The sequence below is a fragment of the Pan paniscus genome, chromosome 12 (genome assembly GCF_029289425.2).
Source record: "Pan paniscus chromosome 12, NHGRI_mPanPan1-v2.0_pri, whole genome shotgun sequence".
NCBI classification, from domain to species: Eukaryota; Metazoa; Chordata; class Mammalia; order Primates; family Hominidae; genus Pan; species Pan paniscus.
In genome coordinates, this window is record NC_073261.2 from 80,006,028 (window position 1) to 80,029,547 (window position 23,520).

General features: G+C 48.7%; 1 protein-coding gene across 1 annotated transcript in view; it reads right to left on the reverse strand.

Annotated features, from left to right (window-relative positions):
• Window positions 1-9,518: 9,518 nt before the first annotated feature.
• The window catches only part of EPAS1 (endothelial PAS domain protein 1), an 89,383-nt gene continuing 75,381 nt past the window's right edge, over window positions 9,519-23,520 (reverse strand). Inside the window, exons 8-16 of the mRNA XM_003822658.5 lie at window positions 20,306-20,453; window positions 19,392-19,606; window positions 18,057-18,250; window positions 17,378-17,488; window positions 15,435-15,925; window positions 14,428-14,554; window positions 14,122-14,236; window positions 13,613-13,786; window positions 9,519-11,702 (exon numbers count right to left, since the gene is read on the reverse strand). Coding sequence (XP_003822706.1) covers window positions 11,551-11,702; window positions 13,613-13,786; window positions 14,122-14,236; window positions 14,428-14,554; window positions 15,435-15,925; window positions 17,378-17,488; window positions 18,057-18,250; window positions 19,392-19,606; window positions 20,306-20,453 — 1,727 coding nt within the window. The 3' untranslated portion in view covers window positions 9,519-11,550. The remainder of the gene's footprint in view (window positions 11,703-13,612; window positions 13,787-14,121; window positions 14,237-14,427; window positions 14,555-15,434; window positions 15,926-17,377; window positions 17,489-18,056; window positions 18,251-19,391; window positions 19,607-20,305; window positions 20,454-23,520) is intronic.

Below are 23,520 nucleotides of genomic sequence, written 5' to 3' on the forward strand. Positions count from 1 at the left end.
TAAGACCAGGTCTTGTTCTGTTACCCAGGCTGAAGTGCAATGGCATAAACACAGCTCACTGCAGCCTCAACTTCCTAGGTTCAAGCCATTCTCCCACCTCAGCTTCCTGAGTAGCTGGGATTACAGACATGTGCCATCATGCCTGGCTAATTTTTAAATTATTTTTGTAGAGACAGGGTCTTGCCATGCTGCCCAGGCTAGTCTTGAACTCCTGGGCTCAAGTGATCCTCCCACCTTGGCCCCACGAAGTGCTGGGATTACAGGCATGAGCCACATGCCCAGCACTTGTTTTCGATGACCTTGACAGTTTTGAGGAGTTCTAATGAGGTTTTTTTGTAGAATGTTCCTCAGTTGGGATTTGTCTGATTCTCTTTCTCATGATTAGACTGAGATTCCCTAAAGGTTTTTAGGGGGAAGAATCATAGAGGTAAAATATCATTTTTATTATATCATGTCAAGGGTACATACTATTTTTTTTTTTTTAATGGAGATGGGGTCTTGCTATGTTTCCCACGCTGGATTTGAACTCCTGGGCTCAAGTGATCCTCCTGCCCCAGCCTGCCAAGTAGCTGGGACTATAGGTGTGTGCCACCATGCCCAGCAAAGGCACATACCATTAACAAGCCCTTCAAAATCTGGATCTACCTCTGAATACGGGTAAGTATGCTAATAGATCATTCCAGGAAATGACCATATGCCCCTGAGAAAGGATGAGAAAGGAGTTGTGGATCCTGTGTTTCTTTAGGGAATCTCAGTCACCCCATCCCTCTGGAGATGTGAGCATCTTGCTGTGCTGAGTATAGTTGTGTTTAAAGATGTGTTTTCTTTACAAGGTGATCTCTAGATATGAGGCAATTATTTCATCTGGTGCTCATCCAAAGAAACCACAATTGTTCTGACACTGGAGGAAAAGCTGACTGCGCTGGAGAAGTGGGGTGTTGGTTTTCAGTGTGGTCACACCTTCCTTAGGGGTTCTCGAGGGGAATTCTGACTTGGTGGGGTTTTTTGCTTTCTTCCTAACTTCAGATGTAATGCCACAGTACCTCCCAAAGAGAAACAGTAGTCCATGAAGGCCATGCAGTCTAAATCTCTATTAAGGAAGAAACACATTTTAAAATTTAAATTCACCATAATTTGCACCATTTTTTCGGCTCACAGTTAAGGGGCAGTGCCAGTTCCCCTCTGGTCATCCTGGGTTGCATATGGGCCATCTATCTTTCACAACCAAGCTTTATCTACACAGAGATGTGAGCGAAGTTTTGCAATCATAGTTTTTCTTTACCTTTTCCTGTTATCCTTAGCCCATCATGTTCTAAATAGCTTTCTCTGGTGATCAGAGTAAAGGGATTTCTCTGTTATTCTGAGCAAGTAAACACTGAAACATCAGGGAAAGGGTGAAGTTTGTTTCCGAGTGTATTTGCGTTCAGCTGGACTCTGTTTTCCTGCACCTGTAGGCCTGATTCTATCCTGTGGAGCCACCCAAAAAAGTTCTACACCTTCTGCTTTTCCAGATATTTGCAGGTGGACTTTTGAGCTCCCCCAAACCTTATTTTCTCCAGTACAAACTTCCTCAGCTTTTCTAGTCAGTGTTTGTAACATAGTTGAGAGTCTCCTCACCATTTTAGTCATCCTTCTTTGAATTCATTACTGTTTATTAAAACCTGGTACCGAGAGGGATATAATATTATCGGGGTGGCTTCCTAGCCCATAGTATTGTGGGATTACCCATTCCTTTTTTCTCCATATTGTTCTTCTATTAATGCGTTTTTAGGGTCACATTATTTCTACAATTACTTTATAGGCTAGTACTCATTTATTAATAAGTTATTTTTCAGAAATTCCCATACTCAATATCAAAGGCACTTCCTTGGCAAAGTGACTGTATTTCTCTCTGTCTTGGTTTCTTCATCTCCAAATGGCAATAATTATGATCCTATGAGCTCACAGGACTATTGTGATGAATGAATGAGATACTCTGGTCAAGCTCAGCCTAATAAATAATAAAGTCACTGTGACTGTCTCTACTTTCTGACTGTGAGTACTGCTACAAGTCCACCCCCACCTCTGCTTGTAGAAATAAAAAGTGCAGATTTATGAGAGGGGATGGGTCTACCTGGAGTGACTTGAGGAATACCCAGAAGACCCCGTCCACCTCCTCCTGCTTAGAATATGCCTTTTGCTAGCCTGCTGTGATGCCTGGAATTTCATCCTTCACCCATGTGAGTCATTATTGGACCCAGGAAGTTAAAGATCAATCAGTCTTATCCCCTGCCCCCCACCCCCCACCCCTGGAGAGCTACAGATGCCACCCACAGCTGGCTCCTGGAAACTTGAGCAGAGACTGGGTCCTCTACTCTTTTTCAGAAGTTCTCCCATGAGGGTGTGAGTGGCCAGGGAGATGTCCTGAAAGGGATTCTGGGCTCGGAGTGGCTTAGAGGGCAGTTTCCCACGAATTTTCCAATTTTCTTCAGTCAGAAAGTGAGCGACCCATGACCAGTCCCATGCCCTGAGCACAGCCCAGCGGAGCTCAGAGTTGGTCCACAGCATGTAGGGGGGTGGGAATGATGACCATCGCAGCAGAGCCCACGCTGGCCAGCACAGCTGGTGCTCCACATTTTAAGCAGGAGTGGACACACGTACCCAGGATCTCCCAAACCCGTGCAGGCCAGGCCAACCCACCCCGGTCTGAGTCAGCTTTCTCATCCAGACTTGAGTCTTAGTTAGAGCACTGCCTTGGCCTTTAGTGAGGCCCCCAAAATGATGTCAGTGTTCACGCTCAGCTGCCCTCGCCTCAACCAGGCTAATGAGGATGGGGAAAAAGTTCTTTGTTTTAGGCCAAATGGGTCTTCTCTAACTGCAGCTGTTTTCTTTTTTTGTTCCTACAAGTGCTGGGCCCACCCACATAGTTTAAAGCCAAGATCAGGACAGAGATGGAGGGAGCTGTCCCCTGGCCACCCTGATACCTGCTGTTGGAAATCAACAAACACAAACCCACTTTGTGTTCTGTGAGTGTGTATGTATGTTGGTCCCTAGGTGCTGCAGGACAAGAGGAGGGCCAGAAAGCTCTGCCCATGCCTGGGGAGCATGCTGGATCTCCCTTCCAGCTACAGAAGAGGTCAGCACCCTGCCCCCGCTGGCCGTCTTGCTCGAACCTCTGAGAGACCTCTTGGCAACATGCTGTCCCTCCTAATTGTCTTCCTCGGTCACCACTGCAGACCAAGGCTTCCAGGTCATCAGTCACCACGTGGTCCTTGTCCTGGGAGAGTTCTGCACATCCGCTTCGCTTCACCCCTCCTCACCTCCAGACCCTTCCACTGCATTATCGAGAACTCTGTCTCCTAGAGCCTCCCCTCCTCTGAAGGGGCCTTTACCTTCTTTCACTGAAGCCTGGCTGTCCTCAAGCTCCCTGCTCCTTGCAGCCACTCAGGTTGAGGCTGGTTTCTGTCGCCTACAGGCAGGTGTCAGGCAGGGCCTGGACGTAGAGGGGTTACTCGTTTCTCCCTCTCAGTCCTCAGACTCTTTTTTTCTTTTCCCAGTGACTTCAGTCCCCAGCTCCTCTCTCCATCCACCTTTACTTTCACTGACGCTGACACCCACCTGGACCACTCTGACGACATCCTGGCTCCCCAACTTCTTCAGACCCTTGCCTTCTTTGATTTCAGCCACCTCTGAGATCTGAAAATTTGCTTTTATTTAAAAAATGTTTTAAGTTTACATCTGTAAAATTCTTTTTCTGATGTACAGGTCTATGGTTTCTTAGACATGCGTGGATTCTCACAGCCACCACCACAGACAGTACAAGCAACAGTTCTAATACTCCAGAGAACGCCCTCATCTCTCCTCACCCCTGCCTTCTGGCAAGCAATGAGCTGTTCTCTGTTCCTGTATTTTTGCCTTTTCTAGAATGCCATATAAATGGAATTATATAGAATGTGCCCTTTTGGTACTGGCCTCTTTTGTTCAAAAGAATAATACCTTTGAGATTCATCCATGCTGTTGTTTGAATCAAGCATGTTAACTTTTATTGCTGAGTAGTAGTCCATTGTGTAGATATATTAGAGTTTTTTTAAAATCTACCCCTGTCGAAGGACATTTGGGTTGTTTTCAGTTCTTGGTGAGGATGAACATTTGTGTGCAGATTTTGTGTGGACTTAAAATCTTGACTTCTTTAAAATACCTAGAAGTGGTCATTGCTGGGTCCTATGTATGTGAGATCTCAACTGTAAGTTTCCTCTCCTCTGACAACTGTGCCCCATCTACATGGTTCCTTTCTCTAACATATCACACTGACCACTGCGACCTCACTAAGACCTCCAATTCACTGAGCCTGCCATTTTTTTCATTGATCATGAACCTATTCATTTTTTTCTTTCCTTCTCACACAACTTAGTGATCCATCATAATAGTCATCCTACTGGAAACTTTCCTCACTCCCTTAAACATACCGTCCTGGCTGAACCACAACCTGGTAAACTCAACTACCCACCCATTCAGCCTCCATTAGAGTAGAACAGTGTGGCTAGAAGAAAACACAATTGTGCCATGGGCCAGTTCATGACCATAAATCTCACCTGAGCTTCTGATACTGATCATCGATCAGTCTGACCTTGTAGTGACTATTTCATACTTGTATCTCTTCAAACCTCTGACAGCCTCATATATCACTGGGGAAATAGTGATCAGACTAGAGATTGCTTATTATCCTCCCACCACCAATTCCACCTGACGGACGAAGGCTTTACTCTCTTCTCTGCCGTCCCCCTTTTAAAACGATGAGCTGTCCATGCTTCTGTCTGAAGCCAGCCCCTCGATGGTGCAGTGGATTCCATCTGTGCCCATCCCACCTTTTCAATCATTTTACTTCTGCAATTATCCCCTCTTTCCTGTCTTCATCAACTTTCTGCCATCACCATATATACATTTCCTAATGTAGCTCATCTTCAAAAATGATGTCCCTCCTGGCTCCCCAAAACCAGTAACTTTACAGTGGAGAGACCTGACAAAACACCTCAGCCAGGTGATCAAGGCAACGAGTCATGATGGCGGAATGTACCCTTGCTGTGATGTGAGGAGGTGATAATGGCACTGTACCTCTGTGGTCTTCCTTTCCAAAACCCACAACCTCTGTCCAACCAGAAAAACACCAGACAAATCCAAATGGAAGGATGTTCTACAACATACTTAACTAGCACTCCTCAGAATTGTCAAGGCTGTCAAAAGTGGGGAAAACCTAAGAGAAGCCTAAGGAGACGTGACAAGTAAATGTAATGTGGTATCCTGAATAGGACCTTAGAACAGAAAAAGAAAGATATTAAGTAAAACTAAAAACTAGAATAAAGTACAGGCTTTAGATAATAAGGTACCAATACTGGTTCATTAATTGTGACTTATGTACCATAGTAATGTTAACAATACTGGAGGCCAGGCACGGTGGCTCACGTCTATATTCCTACCACTTTGGGAGGCCGAGGCAGGAGGATCACTTGAGCCCATGAGTTTGAGACCAGCCTGGACAACATAGGGAAACCCTGTCTCTATTCTAAAAATAAAATAAAATAATAGAGGAAGCTGAGTGCAGGGAACTCTTATAATGGTCTCACAGCCTTTCTGTAAACCTAAAACTATTCTAAGATAAAAGTCGATTAAATATGAAACCACACACACACACACACACACACACACTCCCACACTCCCACACTCCCACACTCCCACACACTCCCCTGACCCATGTCATCCTCTTGCTCCACTCCATTTCCCTGCTTTCCTGCACAGGGAACCTTCCCAAACGAGTTGTATATTGCTACGGTCTCTGTTTCCCCACTCCAGCCAGCTCATTCCTCAGTCTACTCCAATCTGCTGTCCTTAGCTCCCCACCAAACCTGCTCTTGTTAAGGTTGATGGTGAGCTCCATGTTGGCAAATCCAAGTCAATTTTTTTCCCCTTCCCTTACCTTTCAGTCTAGTGTGTGTGTAACGCAGTTCACTATGCCCTACTTCCCGCAGCACCCTTGTCACTTGGCTTTTGGGATACTATACCCCTAGATTTCTTTCTGCTCCTTGGCTGCTCCTGCTCAGTCTGGCTTCTACCAGTGGCCTAGGTTCTGTCTCCGGACCTCTGTTCTTTGCACTTCTATCTCATAGGCATATTTCATCCCACCTCATGGAGTTAAGTACAATTTACCTACTGCACATACCCAAATTTGTATCTCCAGCTTTAAACCCTATGAGGTAGGGACTGCTGTCACCACCATTCTACAGAACAGCAGACTTAGGCTATCAGATGTTTAAGGGGCTTCCTTGAGGTTACACAGCAGGAAGCAGCAGGGCTGGGATTTGAACCTAGGTCCGTCTGACTCTAGGTCTGTGTTGTGAGTTGCCAGGCTGCCCGGCCGCCCCCTCCTTCCCAGCTCCCGTCCTGCCTGCCCCCCAGGGCCTCTTGCATGTATTGCTCATTCTGGCCTCAGGCCTTTGTCTCCCTGGTCCACTTCTCCTGGAATGACCTCTTTTCCCCCTGCCTGTCTAATCCTCTTCCATCCCAGCTCTGGTGGGAGATTCTTCACTCCTAAGACCCGGGCTGATCTCTGCTGGCCTCCTCTGGACATTTGCAGGAGTTGAAGTCCACCCTAAAACAACCAAGGGCTCATTTGCATCAGTAGTTATGATGCTTTCTGAACCCGCGATGGGACCCTTGGCCCAAGTACAGCTGCACCCGCGGGGACGTGGAGGCACGTGATCTAATGCTTGGACTGGCTGGGAAAACTGGGCCATGGGCCTCCATCATCCCACACCATCTATCCAGGCGGGCTTTGTTTGGTTCCCCTACTAGCTGGGAAGCTTCTAGAAGGAAGGATCATGATTGCCGAAGAAGTATCATTTTTAAACACTGTGTGTATTAGGTGGGGCTGGGGAAGTACTTCAAAATCCTTTTCTCCTGGGTCCTGGGGGACCAAGAAAAGTTCAGTCTAGTAGTGAAAGAATTGACTTAGACTTCATTTGAGGTCACAGAGAGGCCAAGCAGTTCCCACAGGGGTCGCTGAGCTCAGAGGAATGTTTGGAAGAAATGGGGGTGACAGGATCATTTTTGGAAGAACTGAGAGTGCCGGAGGGAAGTGAGGAGCAGGAGGCTGGAAGGAAGATTTGGGAAGGGCCATGTGGGAGGCCCAGTGCTGGCTGAGACAGTGAGCGGTGACCTCTGGGGCAGAGAACACAGCCCTTTCACTTACGTGAGTTCAGCCCCAGTTCCCATGATGCTGGCCTGGGCTCTGGCCCCCACCCTGCCACTAACTCCCTGTGTGACTGCAGGCAAGTCGCTTTGTTTTCCTGGGCATCAGTTTCCTCATCTCTAAAATGAGGAGGTTGAAAAAAAGAAGTGATGGGGTTGGGCGACATTGTTTCTCAGCCCCTCTCAGCATCTGAGATAACATCCTGTGCTGTCTTACCCTGGGCCACTGCCTCAGGGAAGGAAGAGCCAGGTTAACCTGACTGTTCTTCTGCAGGCCTCCTGGTAAAAGTTCTTTTTCACAAAAAAGCAGAGTCTTTTGTGCGGGACCCAGGAGAGGAAGGATGTTAAGTGGTTGAATCTTGCATGTTGTAAAAGAAATGAATCTGCATTTCCGTGATCTCCAGAAAAAAAACAGTTCATTCACTCTCCACCCCCATCTGAACATGGGCATCAAAGCCCATGCTGCGGAATGGGATCAGTTTTGCCCTCCATGATCAGAAGGGGCAGGGTTGGCCCTTCTCTACTAGGTAGGGCCTTCTGATGTTCCAGCCTTGGGTCAGAGTCCCTCTCCCGGAGCGACTTCTCATCCATAAGCCAGCCAACCAAGACAAGTGCTGAGATGTTGTCACAGCCCACCAGGGTTTGCTTGCCTAGAGGGGAATATATCTAGCATCAGGAGGACCCCCAATGGCTGAACGATTGCTAATTCTGCTCGGGCCCCTACCTTGGTCCTTGCACATCTGGTCACACAGGCATGTACCTACTCCTGAGTCACCTACATTTTGAAAATACAAAATCGGGAGCATTTAAGTCAGTCTTCACTGGATTGCTTGAGGCAAAACATGAAGCAGTGATGGCTTGTGTGGGTCTTGTGTCTTGTGCTTGGAGGCTGAGCTCCTCTGACCCATCAGGAACAATGGCTTCGTTGTGTTCCTGGCTTGCTCTGGCTTGCTCGCTGGACTTGGAAGCAAGAGGAGCTTTGAGCTGCCCAGCACCCCCAGGAGCAGGAGGGTATAATCATGGCCCAAGGACAGCACTGTGGACCCCACGGGACCCTGCAGTTATTAGGGGGCTGGGATGGATAGCACCTTTCCAGGCCTGAATCCTGAATTAGCCAGTGCTTAGAGGCAACTCTGCTCCTGAAGGATGGGCTGAGATGTGTCAGTCACAGAAAAGCTTCAGAAAAGAACAGGTGATGTTTTCAGGAAGTCCAAGATGGCAGGCACAGGTGGGTAGGAACCTGGCAGAGCCCAGAAACTCCAATCTGAAGGTCCAGGCCCCAAGATTTGGAAGAGAAGAGTAAGCAAAAGAACCAGAAGGAGGTCTAAAGGCTAAAGTAATAAAGACATGAATTTTCTATTTAGAAATGAGAACAGGGTCCTGTCATAAAATCAACCTCCCAGCCATCAGTCTAAGGTGTAAGAGGAGAGACGCACTGGCCAGGAAGGGGTTTCAGTTTCATTTCTCCCATCAACAAGCTGTGACTTGCTTAAGTCATAAGATCCTCAGTTTCAGCTGTGGAATGGGTGCCCATGGCATTGCTTAGACCTAGGATCCAGTGAGCTAACAAGCTAACATGTGAGACCATACTATATGGACCAAATGCTTAGGCAAAGTACATGCTGCTGGAATGGCTGGTTCTAGGGTAGACAGTGAGAGCGCAGGCTGCTGCACGGTCTCTCCCCTTGCCCCCATCTCTCCATGGAGACAAAGGTCTGCTCACAAGCAGGTCATGATCTGGAAAAGTGAAATTTGAATTGGGGAACATATCATGCTCATGTCCAGTTCTGGGCTTTCACTGTGCTCTGTCTCTGGCCGAGGGGATCTCTGCTCTTCCCAATCACAGTCTACCTGGGAAGACCCTACTCCAGCCCAGCCGCCTCCAAATTGAAGTCCTAATGCTCAGGCTGCCCCTTTCCCTTCGGGACCTCCATCCCAAAGTGCACTATGTGAATATACAGAACAGTGTGGCTCTCAAACGACTTCATGTAATTTTCTGAAAGCAGAGACCATGACTTCTTTCCTTGGGTTCCCCATAGGATACAAAAAATGGCCCCGAGGCACATAGATAGATAGAAAAATACTTGCAGAAATATGGAAGATACAATATGAATTTTCAGACTTAGGCAACTACCAAGTATTTAACACAGTCTTTCCTTCACCAGTCTTATCAGCTCACTTCAGTAGTCTCATAAAGGTCTGTGCTAATGTTCAATTTATATGAACGACTTAATACTTCACTTTACATTGGCATAGCCCATGATAAATCCACAGGAAATAAGAGCCACCAGCAGTGGTAGGATCAGAATACTTTAATAAGATACCAGTGTCAAAATACATTTCCTTATAAAGTTAAGCTCCCATACAGTTATAATGTTGTCAGTAGGAATTCGACAATATAATAACGTTCATGAAATCGTTACGTTGACAGGTAGGGTTAATATGAAGCTTGGAATATTTTTCAGTGTTTTAGTAAAACTGCAAGGGTAAAATGCCCTTAATGCCAGGGCAACACACACAGGAAATCAAATACCAGCATTTACACGTCAGTAACCCTTCAAGTTCTGCCACCCTGTGTGGGGTAATGCCGTGCAGCTAAAATATGATTTACGCAACACCATGACTAAGGAATTTCTCATAGAACTTAAATTTCTTTTGAAAGCTACTTTTTGTTTTTGGCAATAAGTCTATCCGGGCTTACTAAATAGTTGGCCTAATGTGCTTTGTGTGTGTTTTTAGAAACTTCTTCATTGTACCCATTACAGAAAAGTTCCATGTAATTGGTATTGAAAAACCAGAGGTGTCGTCCCTCTTACCCAGTGAGTTGCAAAGTGCTCTGGGAACACTATTTTCAGTGCTTCCTACCTACATGTCACTGACCGACCCAGAGACCTCAGCCAGGGCCTGTGGCTAGGGGCCATCCCTGGAGGCCTTGCGGGGCCATCTGGCTGCCGGCTGAGTGGGGCTGCAGGGCTGGTCTGGACCAGCTGCTGCTCCCGCTGTGCAGCCTCCTCCTCAGTCCAGCTCCACGGGGCTCCAAGGTCGTGAGCTTGGAGGATGTGGACGGGGTCACTATACCATTTTTGACCCCTCATTTGCATGAATTCCCATCTAAACCATCTCATGGTAGTTCTGGAAATGTCCAAATGTGCCGTGTGAAAGACCATCCGAGTCACATAGCTCAGTGCACTTGAAGGGCTAGCAACAAAACCTTAAGAAAAGTTAGAGCACTTCCCCGCCCCACCCCCTGACCCTACAACGTGCCATCAGACCCTCTTGGCAGCAATAATAATAATACATACATACATAGTACATAGAGAATGTGAGGGGATAGCGCGCAGTGCTCCCGCTGAATGACTCCACTGCTCGGATTGTCACACCTATGGCATATCACAGATGGCAAAAAGCCGACAGAGGGAGGCCTTCCAGTGTCCGTACAGGCCGTGGGAGCACTGGACAAGTCTGCAGTGTCCACAACACTAAGAAAAATTAACAGCTTCGAAAAGATCTTAAAGTGATTTTGTGAGCAGGATTCCATTTCCGTTTCTAAGTTTTTAGATATTACAAAGTACCCATATATATGATAAACACTTAACCCAGATATAAATTTTCTCTTTTAAAAAAACTCAGTTATGTTTTTGAATAATAATAAAAAAATCCACCGAATGCGGGGGAAAAACACCAGTTTAGGAAAAGCCACGCTGTGCAACTTTCACAGATAACCACATACGTTGGAGTTGACCCTTCACATTTCTTTTTTCCCAAAATTACAGCAAAGAGTCAGCTTAAACCAAAAAAACCCTGAAATTTACAATATGGTGATATTAGTTTTAAAAAAGAAAGGAGAAGGGCTCTGCGAGGGAGACGCCACAAACCAAGCTTGGAAAGCAAAATCATTTTTGTTTCTCTTTGGCAACAACAATAACGAGGAATCTTTTTAGTAAAATGAAGCTAAAGCTTCTCCCTACAGAAGAACAGACATGCACCAAACTTGTTAGTATGGACAGTTGTGTGTGAGAAGGAGAAGGAGGGAGAGAAACCTATGGATAATATAAATTAGAAGTCACTGAAGGTGGGGAGGAAAAAAATCCTACAAAATTTAAGAACATTTCAGAACAGGTAAAACAATTGTGTACTTTAAAAATAGGGATAATAAAGTGAGCATCTCAGAAAAAGGCCACTGCTTGGTGACCTGGGCAAGTCTGCCAGGTAAGTCCATCTTGTAAATAGTGTGCTGGCGTTAGAAATACCTAGTTGCAAAAACAGACGGAGAGAGTGAAGCTGGTGGGACGGCGTCGGCAGAGGTGCTGCCCAGGTGGAAGGCCTGGCTCAGGTGGCCTGGTCCAGGGCTCTGAGGAGGTCCCCTCCTTGCAGGAGCGTGGAGCTTCCCAGCACGGGCACGTTCACCTCACAGTCATATCTGGTCAGTTCGGGCAGCAGGTAGGACTCAAATGAGGGCCCGAGCAGCCGGCTTGCCATGCCTGAAAGAAGGGTTGGTACCATAACTTAAAGGCCTAAATTGTACATTTGGAAAAGTGTCTACTTCTTTGTGACTGGGGGATACCAATAGAGCAGCCCTAATTTCACTCTGCTCCTTCAGTGTTGTCTGTCCCACGGCCTGCTGCATGCTCGGGGAACGTGTCTGCCTCCAGAACCATTGCCTCAGGTGGGGTGCTGAGACCCAAGAGAGAGGAAAGCGTGAGGTGCGGGCTGCAGCACAGGTAGGTGGAAGCTTCAGGAAGAGCCTGGGGTTGCTGACCCCATGCCTCCTGGCAGCAGGGAGGAAAGGCTGAGAGGGAGTTCTGAACCACCTGGCACCTATGCTCACATACACAGAACATGCAGAACACACACATACATACAGACGCAAACACAGACTGCCTCAAGATTCAAGAGTCTGAAAATCCAGTTTCCTTTCTTCTTGCCTCTGTGCTATTCTCTTGCCGAGGAGGCAGACCAGGGAGTGGCAGAGGGGACACTCGCAGCACACACACGGGCCCCATCCCAAGGAGGAAAGGCTTAGGTGGCAGCAGAGAGCCTGGAAGCCCTGCATTCTGCCCCTCCGATGGGAGATGCCCACCCACCTTCCCTTATCTGCAGAGCCTCGTTCCAGTGGCCATTGCCTCCTGCACCTCCTAGCTCAGATCCTTGCTGGGGTCCATGCCTGCCTCCCCAGCTTGACTGCTCCTGTGGACAGTATCAATGGATACCTGCTCACCATCCCTTGCTAATCCCTTGCTAACTTCTCTTATTCATGGTCAGAAAAGAGTTTGATATGATTCAACTCTTTTGAAAAGAATATGATTTTCCCTTGATTTCAATATTCAAGGTAATTCGTGGGCTTCACATAACAGGAAGAATAGTGCTGGCTACGTCTTACTGCACATAAATATATACCAGCCACTGAACTCAACAGCAGAGCCAGAATTTAAGCCAGGGCTGTCTGGTGGTCCTATAGCCTGGACTCTGAAGCACAGAACTGTAACCTTCCCCAAACTCTATTGCTGAGGAAATTGCCTTTTAGAACAGGGGCCTGGTATGTTTTTCCATAAACCACGAATTATTTTCAGGCCAAACAAACCTCATGAAGACATATATGTTTCACAAGATACTGTCAAGATGAAGGTGGCCCAGGGTTGAAGGCAGGCATCGGTGCCTGCAGTTGAACCAAGTCCAGTAGGGTGGGCCTACCAGAGCTTTCCAGGCTGCTCTCCCTGCAGCAAGTTTTGGCATGTTCTCAGCACCTGCCTGAACTCAGAGTGACACCCCAAAACACATCCACATGAAGAACTGAGGAAGGGGCAAGGCTCTGGGATTCTCAGGGTGGAAAGAGCCCTGGATGGCACCTGATCATGGGAGGGTTCTCCCTAAAGCCCCAGGGAAGGAGCACTCCCTTCTCCACGCAGCAAGCTCATCCTTGCATAGACGGGAGATCCCCTGCCTCTGCCCAGACCCCTTCCCAACTCTCTCTCTCAACTTTCTCTTCTTCAACAGGCCCTCACCGCTGTGGCCGCCTGCTCTTTCTTCTGAAAGTGCTCCTGTCAACAGTGGTACAGTGTTCTGGGGGTGGCCAACCCAGTGTTCAGTGTTCAGTCCTCTTTGGGCAGTCGGTAGTGGTCTGGATTCTTTCCTTCAGTGTTCTAGCCTGAGTTTGTTTTGAGTTTTTTAGCTGTGTCTCAGACCCACCCACTGGGGGGGCCTGATCACTGATGTCATAAGGAACTCGAGAGGAGGTTCCCTAAATCCAAGGAGACCTGAGCCCTGTATAGGTGACTTCAAGTCAAGCACCTCCCTGTGCCTGGCACTGTGCAGACGCTGGAAAAAAAGTAGACGTGGGCTTCCCCTGGCATCGAATCCTGGGATGGGGGTGACAGATCCTGGGCACACCCACCTGACACCTTGTGGGCTGACGACAGGCTGTAGTCCTGGTACTGGGTGGTGTAGCACTGTGGGGGGAACCTGCTCTTGCTGTTCTCCCCGGGACTGATGGCAGATGGAGGCTGTGGCAGCGGCAGATGTCTCAGGGGATGGCCCAGGCCCCTCATGGGGTTTTGGGTGAACTTATCTGAAAGACCAAAGTCAGAGAGTGACGGTAGCACTGGCCTGAGGGAGGGGAGAGGCCAGGAAGCCCTAGCATCCCTTTCCTTTATAAAAGGGGCTCAGAGTCACCAGAACTACAGCCAACCTTCAGGACCCTCTGATGGCGTCATCTAAGTCAGAGTGGAAATGGAAAAGTTGGGTGTGTGGGACTGCGGGAGAGACAGAGGACATCGCCCCATTCTAACAAGGCTCAGAGAGGCAGGTACGGCCTGTGGTGAATGGAAGAACCAGGATGGGCTCCCGAGCCCCAGTCCTTCCACCAGAACCCCCAGGAGGCCCAGGCCTGTGGCCGCTGCTCACCATTGGGGACATTTGCGCTCAGTGGCTTGTCCGGCATCAAAGGGCAGCTCCCACCCCTGAGGTTCTTCATCCGTTTCCACATCAAATGTGAGGTGCTGCCACCAGGTGGGTCCCCCTGGAAGTAAGAAGGGCAGATGGAAAGGGGAAATGGCCAGAGAACCAGGTCCCCAGACTGGGTGGGTTGGGTGGGCCTGGAACAGGGCTGGCACTTGCTGGCTTGGAAGGGCCACATCCCCACCCCTCTCAGCAGCCCTGGGTTCCCTAAGGGCTATGGAGCGGCCCCTGTGGCCAGTCGGGATGACTCACCCCGCTGAGGTCCTGGAATGCTTGCTCTTCATACTCCAGCTGTCGCTTCAGCTTCAGCTTGTTGGAGAGGGCTACCATGGCCGGACTCAGCACATCTGGGCCTCGAGCCCCAAAACCCTTTGCAGACCTGCCAAGCCCGAGAGAGCAGGCTATGAGGGAGTCTGGAGCCACATGCCACTCAGTGCCTTCTCATCTTAGGGGCCCTTCCAGTCCCAATGCTGATGCCTGTGATGACTCAAAGACCCAAAAGGCAGAGTCTCAGAGGCAGGCTGTGCACCTGCAGGACGAGCTCGAGCTCTGCCTCCTTCCTCAGCTATAAGATGCTGAAGGGCTCAAGCCTCCTGGTCTGGGGGATGGGCTGCCTGGCTGGGCAATGTTAGTCCTTAGGAGGGTTTCTTCTGCCCCTGTCTCTCCTCTGCCTTTTGCTCCCACTGAAAACTAGTTTGGCTGCTCTATAAAGGGCAAGTACCAGCGGCCCCTGGGAGTGGCAGGTCATGTACCAACCACTGTGGCTTAGCCCAGTGAGCTCTCCGCTGGTGAAATGAGCATGCTGGGGAGATGGGAAGGCATTTCTGGAGCCTGGGCACAGCTGGGAGAGGCTGCAGTGGCGAGGACCCGGGGGCAGTCAAAAGGCAAGGGGGAGGCATGGGTATCTTTTTGCTGTTTTCAACCAGGGAAAATCATCACTCAATTTTCTGTGTGGCTCAGATGATGAACCGAGATACAAAAGGCACTCTGGTGGTGGTCCGAAGGGAGACATTGAGGTACAAGGCTCTCAACAAGCCACTTCTTTGCCTGCCCTCAGTGGCAGCCCAGATAAAAACCCATCCTACACTAGGCCTCACATGGCTTGAGGTGATTCCCCAAAGTCTGAGCTCAGAGAAGGGCTAAATGGGGTATCAGATGGCTGGGGAGAGGGGCAGGGGCCTCCCTGGGGGTCCAGCTATCTTACTAGTGGGTGCCTCTCGGTTCGGCCCTGCTGGTACAGCTGAGTATCTGCCACTTACCTTGTCTTGAAGGTGGAGACATGGGGTGGGGAGACAGGGGGCCCCAACGGCGCTGCTCCCAAGAACTCTGTGCGCTGATCCCCGACGGCCCACTTTGTGGGCCCAAAATGTAATGGTGGATCTGGGGGCCACTGGGTATTGGATCTGCCCCCCATGGAAGAGAGAGGGGTGCTGGCCTGGCCACAGCACGGTGGCAGGGATGCTTTGCTTCCGGCATCAAAGAAGATGGAGGACATGGGCCGGTGCTCGGGCTCTGTCTTCTTGCTCTCCAGCTGCTGCTGAAACTTGTCCAGGAGGAAGGGACTGTGCGGGGCTACAGGGGCCAGTGGCTGGAAGATGTTTGTCATGGCACTGAAGCAGTGCTGGGGGGTGGACTGTGGGTTCTCCGCCAAGAGCCGCTCCTCGGGGCAGATGGGGCTTAGCTGGAAGTCTTCCCCGTCCATGGGGATATAGGGTGCCAGTGTCTCCAAGTCCAGCTCATTGAAATCCGTCTGAGGGGAGACAGCACCGGCAAAGAGGCAAGGGGGTTGGTACGACCTCACAAACACTATTCCAACTCAGCTCCTGCAGAGCCATTCATCTCAAGCACTGTTTCACAGTGCTGCTCAAACACCTCCACTGGCTCCCGAGGGCCTATCAGGAAAACCTCAGACTTGGCTGTGTCACGTACACGACCTTGTATCATGTACCAGCCTTCCCCCATGTTTATCCCCTCTTCACCCTGCACATTGAGAAATGTTCTCCTCTCCCCATCCCACCTGTCCGGAGCCCGCCTTCTCTCTTGAAGCCGAGGCAGCCCCTCTTCCACAGAGTCAGCCCTGCCTACTCCAGCCTGTGGTGGTTGTCCTTGTCCTACAATGCTTAGGCCTGTGGTGGACACTGTGGCTTTTTTTTGTCCTCTTCTCCCTCCTGTAAGCTGGCACGGGCCTAAGCAAGCAGTAAGTGCCCAGGTCCATCTGTGGACTCTCGCAGAGTAACAGCCTAACAGCCAGACCCCAGGGACAGAGACTTTGGTTCCAATCAGCAGATACTCAGATCATCCCTTAGGGTGGCAGTATCATGACGGACGCTACAGGGAATACAAGCAGATGCGGAAAACAGTTTCTAACTTCAGAGACTGACACTCTCAGTGGGTGTCAGCTGACTAATGACTGCAATACTAAGCAATCTTTAAGGAGCAGAAGCAGATAGCTGTGATTAAGTGCCACATGATATATACTACATGAGTTCTGAGGAGGGAGGGTGATAGAAAAGCTAAAATAGGGAATGTTTTGCAGAGTAGCTGGGATTTGTGCCAAGTAGGATCAAGAAACAAACTAAGTGGCAAGGCAGAAATCTGGTTGAACTCAAGACTAAGACAAATGGGGGATTAATGGTTTTCCCTGGGGTTTTGTAAAACACGTACCCCTCCCTCTACCTTATCCTTGTTTACATAGTTTTTGCAAGAACATTGGCCTTATGTAATAAATGTGTTCCTGAAAAGTTTTATGTAAATGAAAAATTGTCAAACAGATGTTATTTATTTTAAAGTGCATTTCATATAAAAATGATTATTTTTTTAAAATCACAAGATGAATGTGTTCATAAAGGGATTAATTGTCCCCTATGTTTATACATATGTTTTATACATCTGGCTATGCTTGTTAAATGTAGGGCCTGTTTAAAGAAAGGTGCAGTGGTATCATTTCGGTTTTCGTGTGTGCTAAGAAAGTTATCTAAGTAGGAGACACATATGCTGGAAGAGCTGGATTTGACAGTGGGAGGAGGGGGTGACCACAGGCTCCATTACCCTGTACCCCTACCTCTTTAGGGGACCTGGGCCTTGGCCAAACGTCTCCACTGCTCTTTACAACAAAGGGATGAGGCTACAAGGATGGATGTGAGCCTTTGCTGTCCACCAGACAGCAGGCACACACCCTAGCCTGATCTCCACAGCCACCTACCTGGGTACTGCATTGGTCCTTGGCCTCTGTGTCCATGGCGAAGAGCTTCTCAATCACTTCAATCTTCAGGTCGTTATCCAAAGATGTGTAATAGTCTTCAGGGCTATTGGGCTAGGGGCCAGGAAGGAGGGGGACAGAGTCAAAGATATGGCACTGGTCTCCCCAGAAGTCCAGCATGGAAGAAGAAATACCTTCCTGGACCCAAAGGTTCAATTCCATTCCACCACACAACTATTTGTAGAGGGGCCGCTAATTAACAAGCTGTATGAATTAGGTCAATTCATCAACCTCTCTAAATTCCAGTCTCCTCATCATAAAATGAGGCTACTATCGCTTCACAGGTTGTCCTGTCTTGAGGACCAAACAGGATACAGGCTGTGGCCAGCAGGGCTGTGCAAACTGTGCAGCTCTGTGCCACATACGGGATGTTACTGCCCTGTATGGGGACTGAGCTGGGGGCTCAAAGCCCTTCAAGGAGCTTATTTCAATGGGGTTGGGGGATGAACACTAAAAGGAAGAAAACAGCTCTGATACCTGGTAGGTAAGTGTCACGGCCACTCTAGGGGCTCTGTGATAACCTGAGAAGGACAGTACCTGTCCCAAATGTCCCTTCAGCCATCTGGCAGCAGTCATACATACGGAGCCCTCTCTGTGTCCTCGCCATAAGAGGGCTGCTCACCGTGGAGCAGCTGCTGCTGCTGCTGGTGGCACTGGGGGTGGTGCTGCCCGGGGCAGCTGCCTGGGGCACGGTGAAGGCAGGCAGGCTCCCAGCCTCGCTCTGGGTGCTGTGGCTCCTCAACTCTGTGGCCCATGGCTGGCTCGGGGGCAGGATGGCCTTGCCATAGGCTGAGGAGTCCTCGAAGTTCTGATTCCCTGTGGAGACAAGGGCCTGGGAGGTGAACACCCACAACCATCGGGCTCACCCCAAGGCAGAGGAGGCCCAAAAACCGCAGAGAAGGCCCTAAGAGGGTCTGGAAGGCATGCCTGGGGCTAGGCCCCCCCAACACCCTGGGGCTCAGCTGGAACACATGGGTCTTTGACTCTGGCTATGAGTCAACGTAGAGACTCCCTTTAAACGGAACAGTCTCCTGGGACATTTAATTTTCAGAGACTAAATATATTAGGAGCCACTCTTCCCTGAGGAACAGATCCGGAAGGGTAGACAAGGAAGGTATGAGAGGGAGAGGAGAATTGGGCTATTGAGCTATTTGCCTCAGTACTGCCACAAAACAAGCTGCGAGACCTACTGGCCAAGGGCCCGCTGCGTTTCAGATTCTCTTTAGCTGCAATCCTCACGTGGCCGCTGTAGAACACATCTAAAAGGGGCTGACACAGTCCAGGGTGAGCACCACTCTTCCGGCAGCCACAGCAAGGCCAGGAGGGGGTGGCAGCGGGTTGCGAACTGGGGAGCATGGGGCTTCAAGGGTGTTTCCAGGATTGGAGCAGCCGAGGGCTGAAAACCCTGCCGGGGTCCCCAGTGACTTACATCCCCAGGGACAGGCAGACACTTCAATGAAGTCGTGGGTTTGAGGGCTTAATCCCAGGCCTCAATATGTTCTCTGTGTTTTTGGAATGATCCTTCCCAACATTACTCCAACTTGGCCCTCTGCCTGAACAAGCCATCTGTCCTTCCAGACCCTGGTAGGAATCTGCCCCTTCTCTTTGACAGTGTCCAAGTGGCCTCGGAGCAGATCCCTCACCTCTCCCCTCCCTCTCATCTCAGACTCTCACCACCCATGGTGGAGAATCGACTCCTCGGGGGGGTGTCCTCTCTCAACCCCTCCTCGTACAGCACTTGGTGAGGTCGGATATGGGATGGTCTTATCAGGGCAGGAGCGTGTGGTGGTCTTTTGTGCTCAGCAGAGCCTGGCCTCTAACAGGTGATTAACAAGACTTGGGGGGCTGGGGTAGCTCTGGTTAAGAAAAAGCTGTAGCCAGGGAGGCCTGTTATAGTAAGAACTCTTCCCAGCCCCAACAGGGTTCCAGGGGCCTGGCTTAGCTAAGAAGCACCCACCGAAATCCAGAGAGATGATGGCGTCTCCTGGGGTGGGAGCCAGCTGGGCCAGCTCCTCGGGCTCCTCCTTTAGCTTGGTGAATAGGAAGTTACTCTTCTCAGACACAGCCCCCTTGCCACTGCTATCAAAGATGCTGTTCATGGCCATCAGGTGGGGCTTGAACAGGGATTCAGTCTGGTCCATGGAGAACACCACGTCATTCTTCTCAATCTCACTAATGGGGGGGAAAGAGCCATTCAGACTTTCCACATTTTCTAGAAAAATTGTGCTCCCCTAGATGCATGGAAACCCTCACAGCTAAGCTCTCCGACAAAAAATGGGTAGGACTCCAGGCATTGGCGTCTTATAAAGAACCATACAATAGAAGTGTGTGAACCATGGAGGTAGTGACAACAGAGGTATCCTCTGAATGTATGTCTGTTTCGGATCCTGTTTTATTAAATATTATTGCACTTGAGTGGGGTGGTATATATGAGGCCTGATGCTTTTGTTTTTCTCTCTTTCTAGAAACAACTAGAAATGACTTCCTCTAGCTTTCCTTCCAGGTACTATAGAGTGAAGGCATGACATCTTTTTTTTCCCAAAAGCATAAGCGATTCTCTTTCCTTTTTCCCCACTCAGAAAATATTGACTATTGTGTGCTATCTGCCTCCCCACCTGGGTCAGATGCATGGCATAAATGACAGATGACAGGGAAAGGGCAGAAAAAAAAATCCCAACCCAGTATCCCACTGTTCCAAGACATCCACAGGAAGTCCTCTCAGTCTCTAGGGTTAGCCCTGCAAGACCTCCCTGAGGTGGTGCCCAGGGCGCTGAGAGGCCTGGCATCTCCTAGGCCTGTCATCCTCAGTCTGGGAAGCTTGGGCACCCCCACATACCCTGCACCAAGGCCCGCCAGCCCTCACATGCTTACCTCAGGACGTAGTTGACACACATGATGCACTGGGGCTGCAGGTTGCGAGGGTTGTAGATGACCGTCCCCTGGGTCTCCAGCCACACGTAGCCCCCGTGCTTTGCGAGCATCCGGTACTGGCCACTTACTACCTGACCCTTGGTGCACACTAGGGGAGGAGAAACAGAGCTGCGCTTAGGGAGGTGGGGCACGGGTGTGCACCACAGGCTCAGCAGATCGCATGGGAGGGCAGTCTAATCTGCAGGGGAACAGACAGAACAGGGCGCCAGGACAGTGAGGACCAGGGAGAGTGACCTGGGAGGGAGCTTAGGGATCACCTCAGCCAACTCTTCATTTTAAATATAGGAAAAAGAGGTGAGAAGAGGTGAAATGACTTGCCCAAGGCTGTCTACTGAGGGAGGGACCCACTCACTATGCAGCTTTGCAGTGGCCCATCACCAATCCCTGGACAAGTCAGGCTCACAGACCAGCTCAGCTATAAGCAGAACCAAGTCCAGAACCTGCCTTACTTTCTTCATGGGGTTCAATGAGAAGAAGCCCCTTCACATTGGGTAAGGAGCGCCATCCCCTGTCAAGCACTCCAGGTGGGGGGACTTCTAAGCAGCTTGGAGAAAGCCTGACCTCAGGGCAGTTTTTTTTTTTTTTTTTTTTTTTCGCAGCAGACCCACCGCCAGTACCCTGCTTATGAATAAAAGCATTTAAAACATTGATATCCTTGATTTTTCCAGGTCATCTGTCAGGCTTGCCACCTTTTGGGCCACTGAAGGTTTGTGACCCACAGCAAAGGCAGAGGCAAACCACCCCACCCTTTCTCAGTTGGGGCTGAGAAAGAGCTGGGACCCTGGCAGCCCACACACAGTCTCTTCATAAGCTGTAATAAATCACTTATACTCCTTCTCCCAACCGCCCAGCTAGGCTTCCTACTTATGAGGTTTTTCCTCTTCTAGATTGTTCTACTAAGTGTTCATTTAAAAAACGCTTTTGTTGTCTACCTTGGGGAAGGGTTTCACATCACAGACTGTCCTTCCCCAGTCCAGAATGTTCCATCTGCTGCCATTCAAAAGGAATCAATAAATCTCTTTAAAGTCTAATAATGTTAGAATTTTTGGTATTTTTCTGAACTGCCCATTCCTTGGGAATTTACAGAACTCCAGCTCAGAAGCTCCCAAATCACAGAGACGTTAGGAAAGGGCATGGAGGGAGGATCGGGAAATCTTGCTAGCTTGGGATTTGGGGAAAGGAACAGTCCTTCTTGGTTTTGGTTTCCTCCTCTGCAAAACAGGATATTGATAATAATAGCAGTAACAGTAATAACTGTCATCATTAGCTACCCAGCATACCACTGCCATTTGTACTGAGGATCGACTGTACCCACATGACTTATCAGGTACATAAGTGTTGACCAACTGTCACCAACAAATTTTGTATAGGAAAAGCCACCTCTTTCTTAGAGATACTAATACATATTATGCCCATGGCCTGTCACAGACAATTTGTTACACGTTGGTGGATAGTCTCATGAGGGGCCACTTGGGAGGATATCCAGGCTCTCGGTAGACAGAGAGTCTCCCCGGTTCTCCTGGTAGGCTCACAGGCCTCCTCCCCATTCATCAGCCCTGTACAGCTGAGGAACATGGCTCTCTTCATACTAGTGCAGTTTGGTAATCCTTTACACTTATGTTTTGCTTTCTTCTTCACAATTTAACAAGCACCTGCAAAGTGCAAGAATTCCTGTAACTTACATTTGTATAGTGCTTTGCAGTGTTCAGAACTATCTGATAAGATGAATTCGTTTCTGCAAAGCATTTAGCACAGTGCCTGGCACATAGGGCGCTCACTAAGGATTAGGTCGTCATCACTGCATTTCATAGGCAACACCATGGGGTGCCTGTTGTTATTCCCACTTTACAGCTGAAGAAACTGAGGCTTAAAACTACTGAGTGATTTGCTGAAAGACCACCTCAGTGGAAACAGTAGACAGAATTATAGTTCAAATTAAAGATTCCTAATCTAAGCTTTTTGTTTGCTCTTAATTTTTAAAAATAAATGTTACTGGGGTCAAATTTACCTTCAATAAAACACACGCCCATTTGAAGTATACAGTTCAACAAGTTTTGACAAAGGTACAGTGAAGGCATAGCACTTTTCCATCACCGCCCCCACCACCCCATTTTTTATGCCTCTGGGCAGTTAATCTTCATTCCCACCCTGGTTCCAGGCAACCACTCTTCTGCTTTTTGCCACTATATATTCGAATTGTCTTTTCTAGATTTCCATGTAAGTGGAATTGTATAGGAGTATCTACTCTTGTGTCTGGCTTCTCTACACTCAGCATGTTTTGAGATTCATCATGGCATTGCAGGCATTTGTGGTTTATTCCTTTTCATCAGTGAGTTGTATTCCGTTGCATGGACATACCATAATTTGTTTATCCATCTGCCTGTTGATGGATGTTTGAGTTGTTTTCAGTTTTTGGTTATTATGAATAAAGTTGCTATAAACATTTGTGTATAAATTTGTATGGACATATTTTCATTTCTCGTGGGTGCAGCTAGGAGTGCAACTGCTGGCTTACCTGTAAAGTATCTGTTTATAAGAAGCTGCCAAATTATTTCCAAAATGGTTGTATCATCTTGTCTAATCTTTTAAACAAAATCCTGTGCCACAGGGAGGATAAGTATTTTCTTTTAACATCAGGAAACTAAGGCCAGAGGGTTATGATTTGCTTCACAGCTTACAAGACAATAGTGACAGAGTCTGAGCTACACAACACGTCTTGTGGCTCCTAATACAATGGTCTCTTTATTACCTGGGTCCACAAATCACTGGGAAGACCAAACTTGCTGTTGCCGCTGTCCTAAACCATCATGGACTCAACCAAGGAAATAACTTTTATCCTCTCTGCTCTCCCTTTATCTGTGCCACTGAGGCTCCTCTGCTGCAGTAAAATGATTCTTGCACAATTTCAAGTGCCTGTATTTAACTTATTTAGATGGTCCTTAATGCAAACCAAATTCAGGGCTCATACTCTTTTTGATCAAACAGTGCAGCAAGCAAAGGTTTTAACTGCATTTCTAACAATTGCAGGCAAGGGCCTGCTCTGTCAGTAGAATATAATTAACGCCAGCTTTCTAATCATCTGGTCATTAATGCCAGCCTTGGTGAAGGGCCTGCTACTTAATAGATAGGAAAATAAGATTAAAGGCCATAAAAAG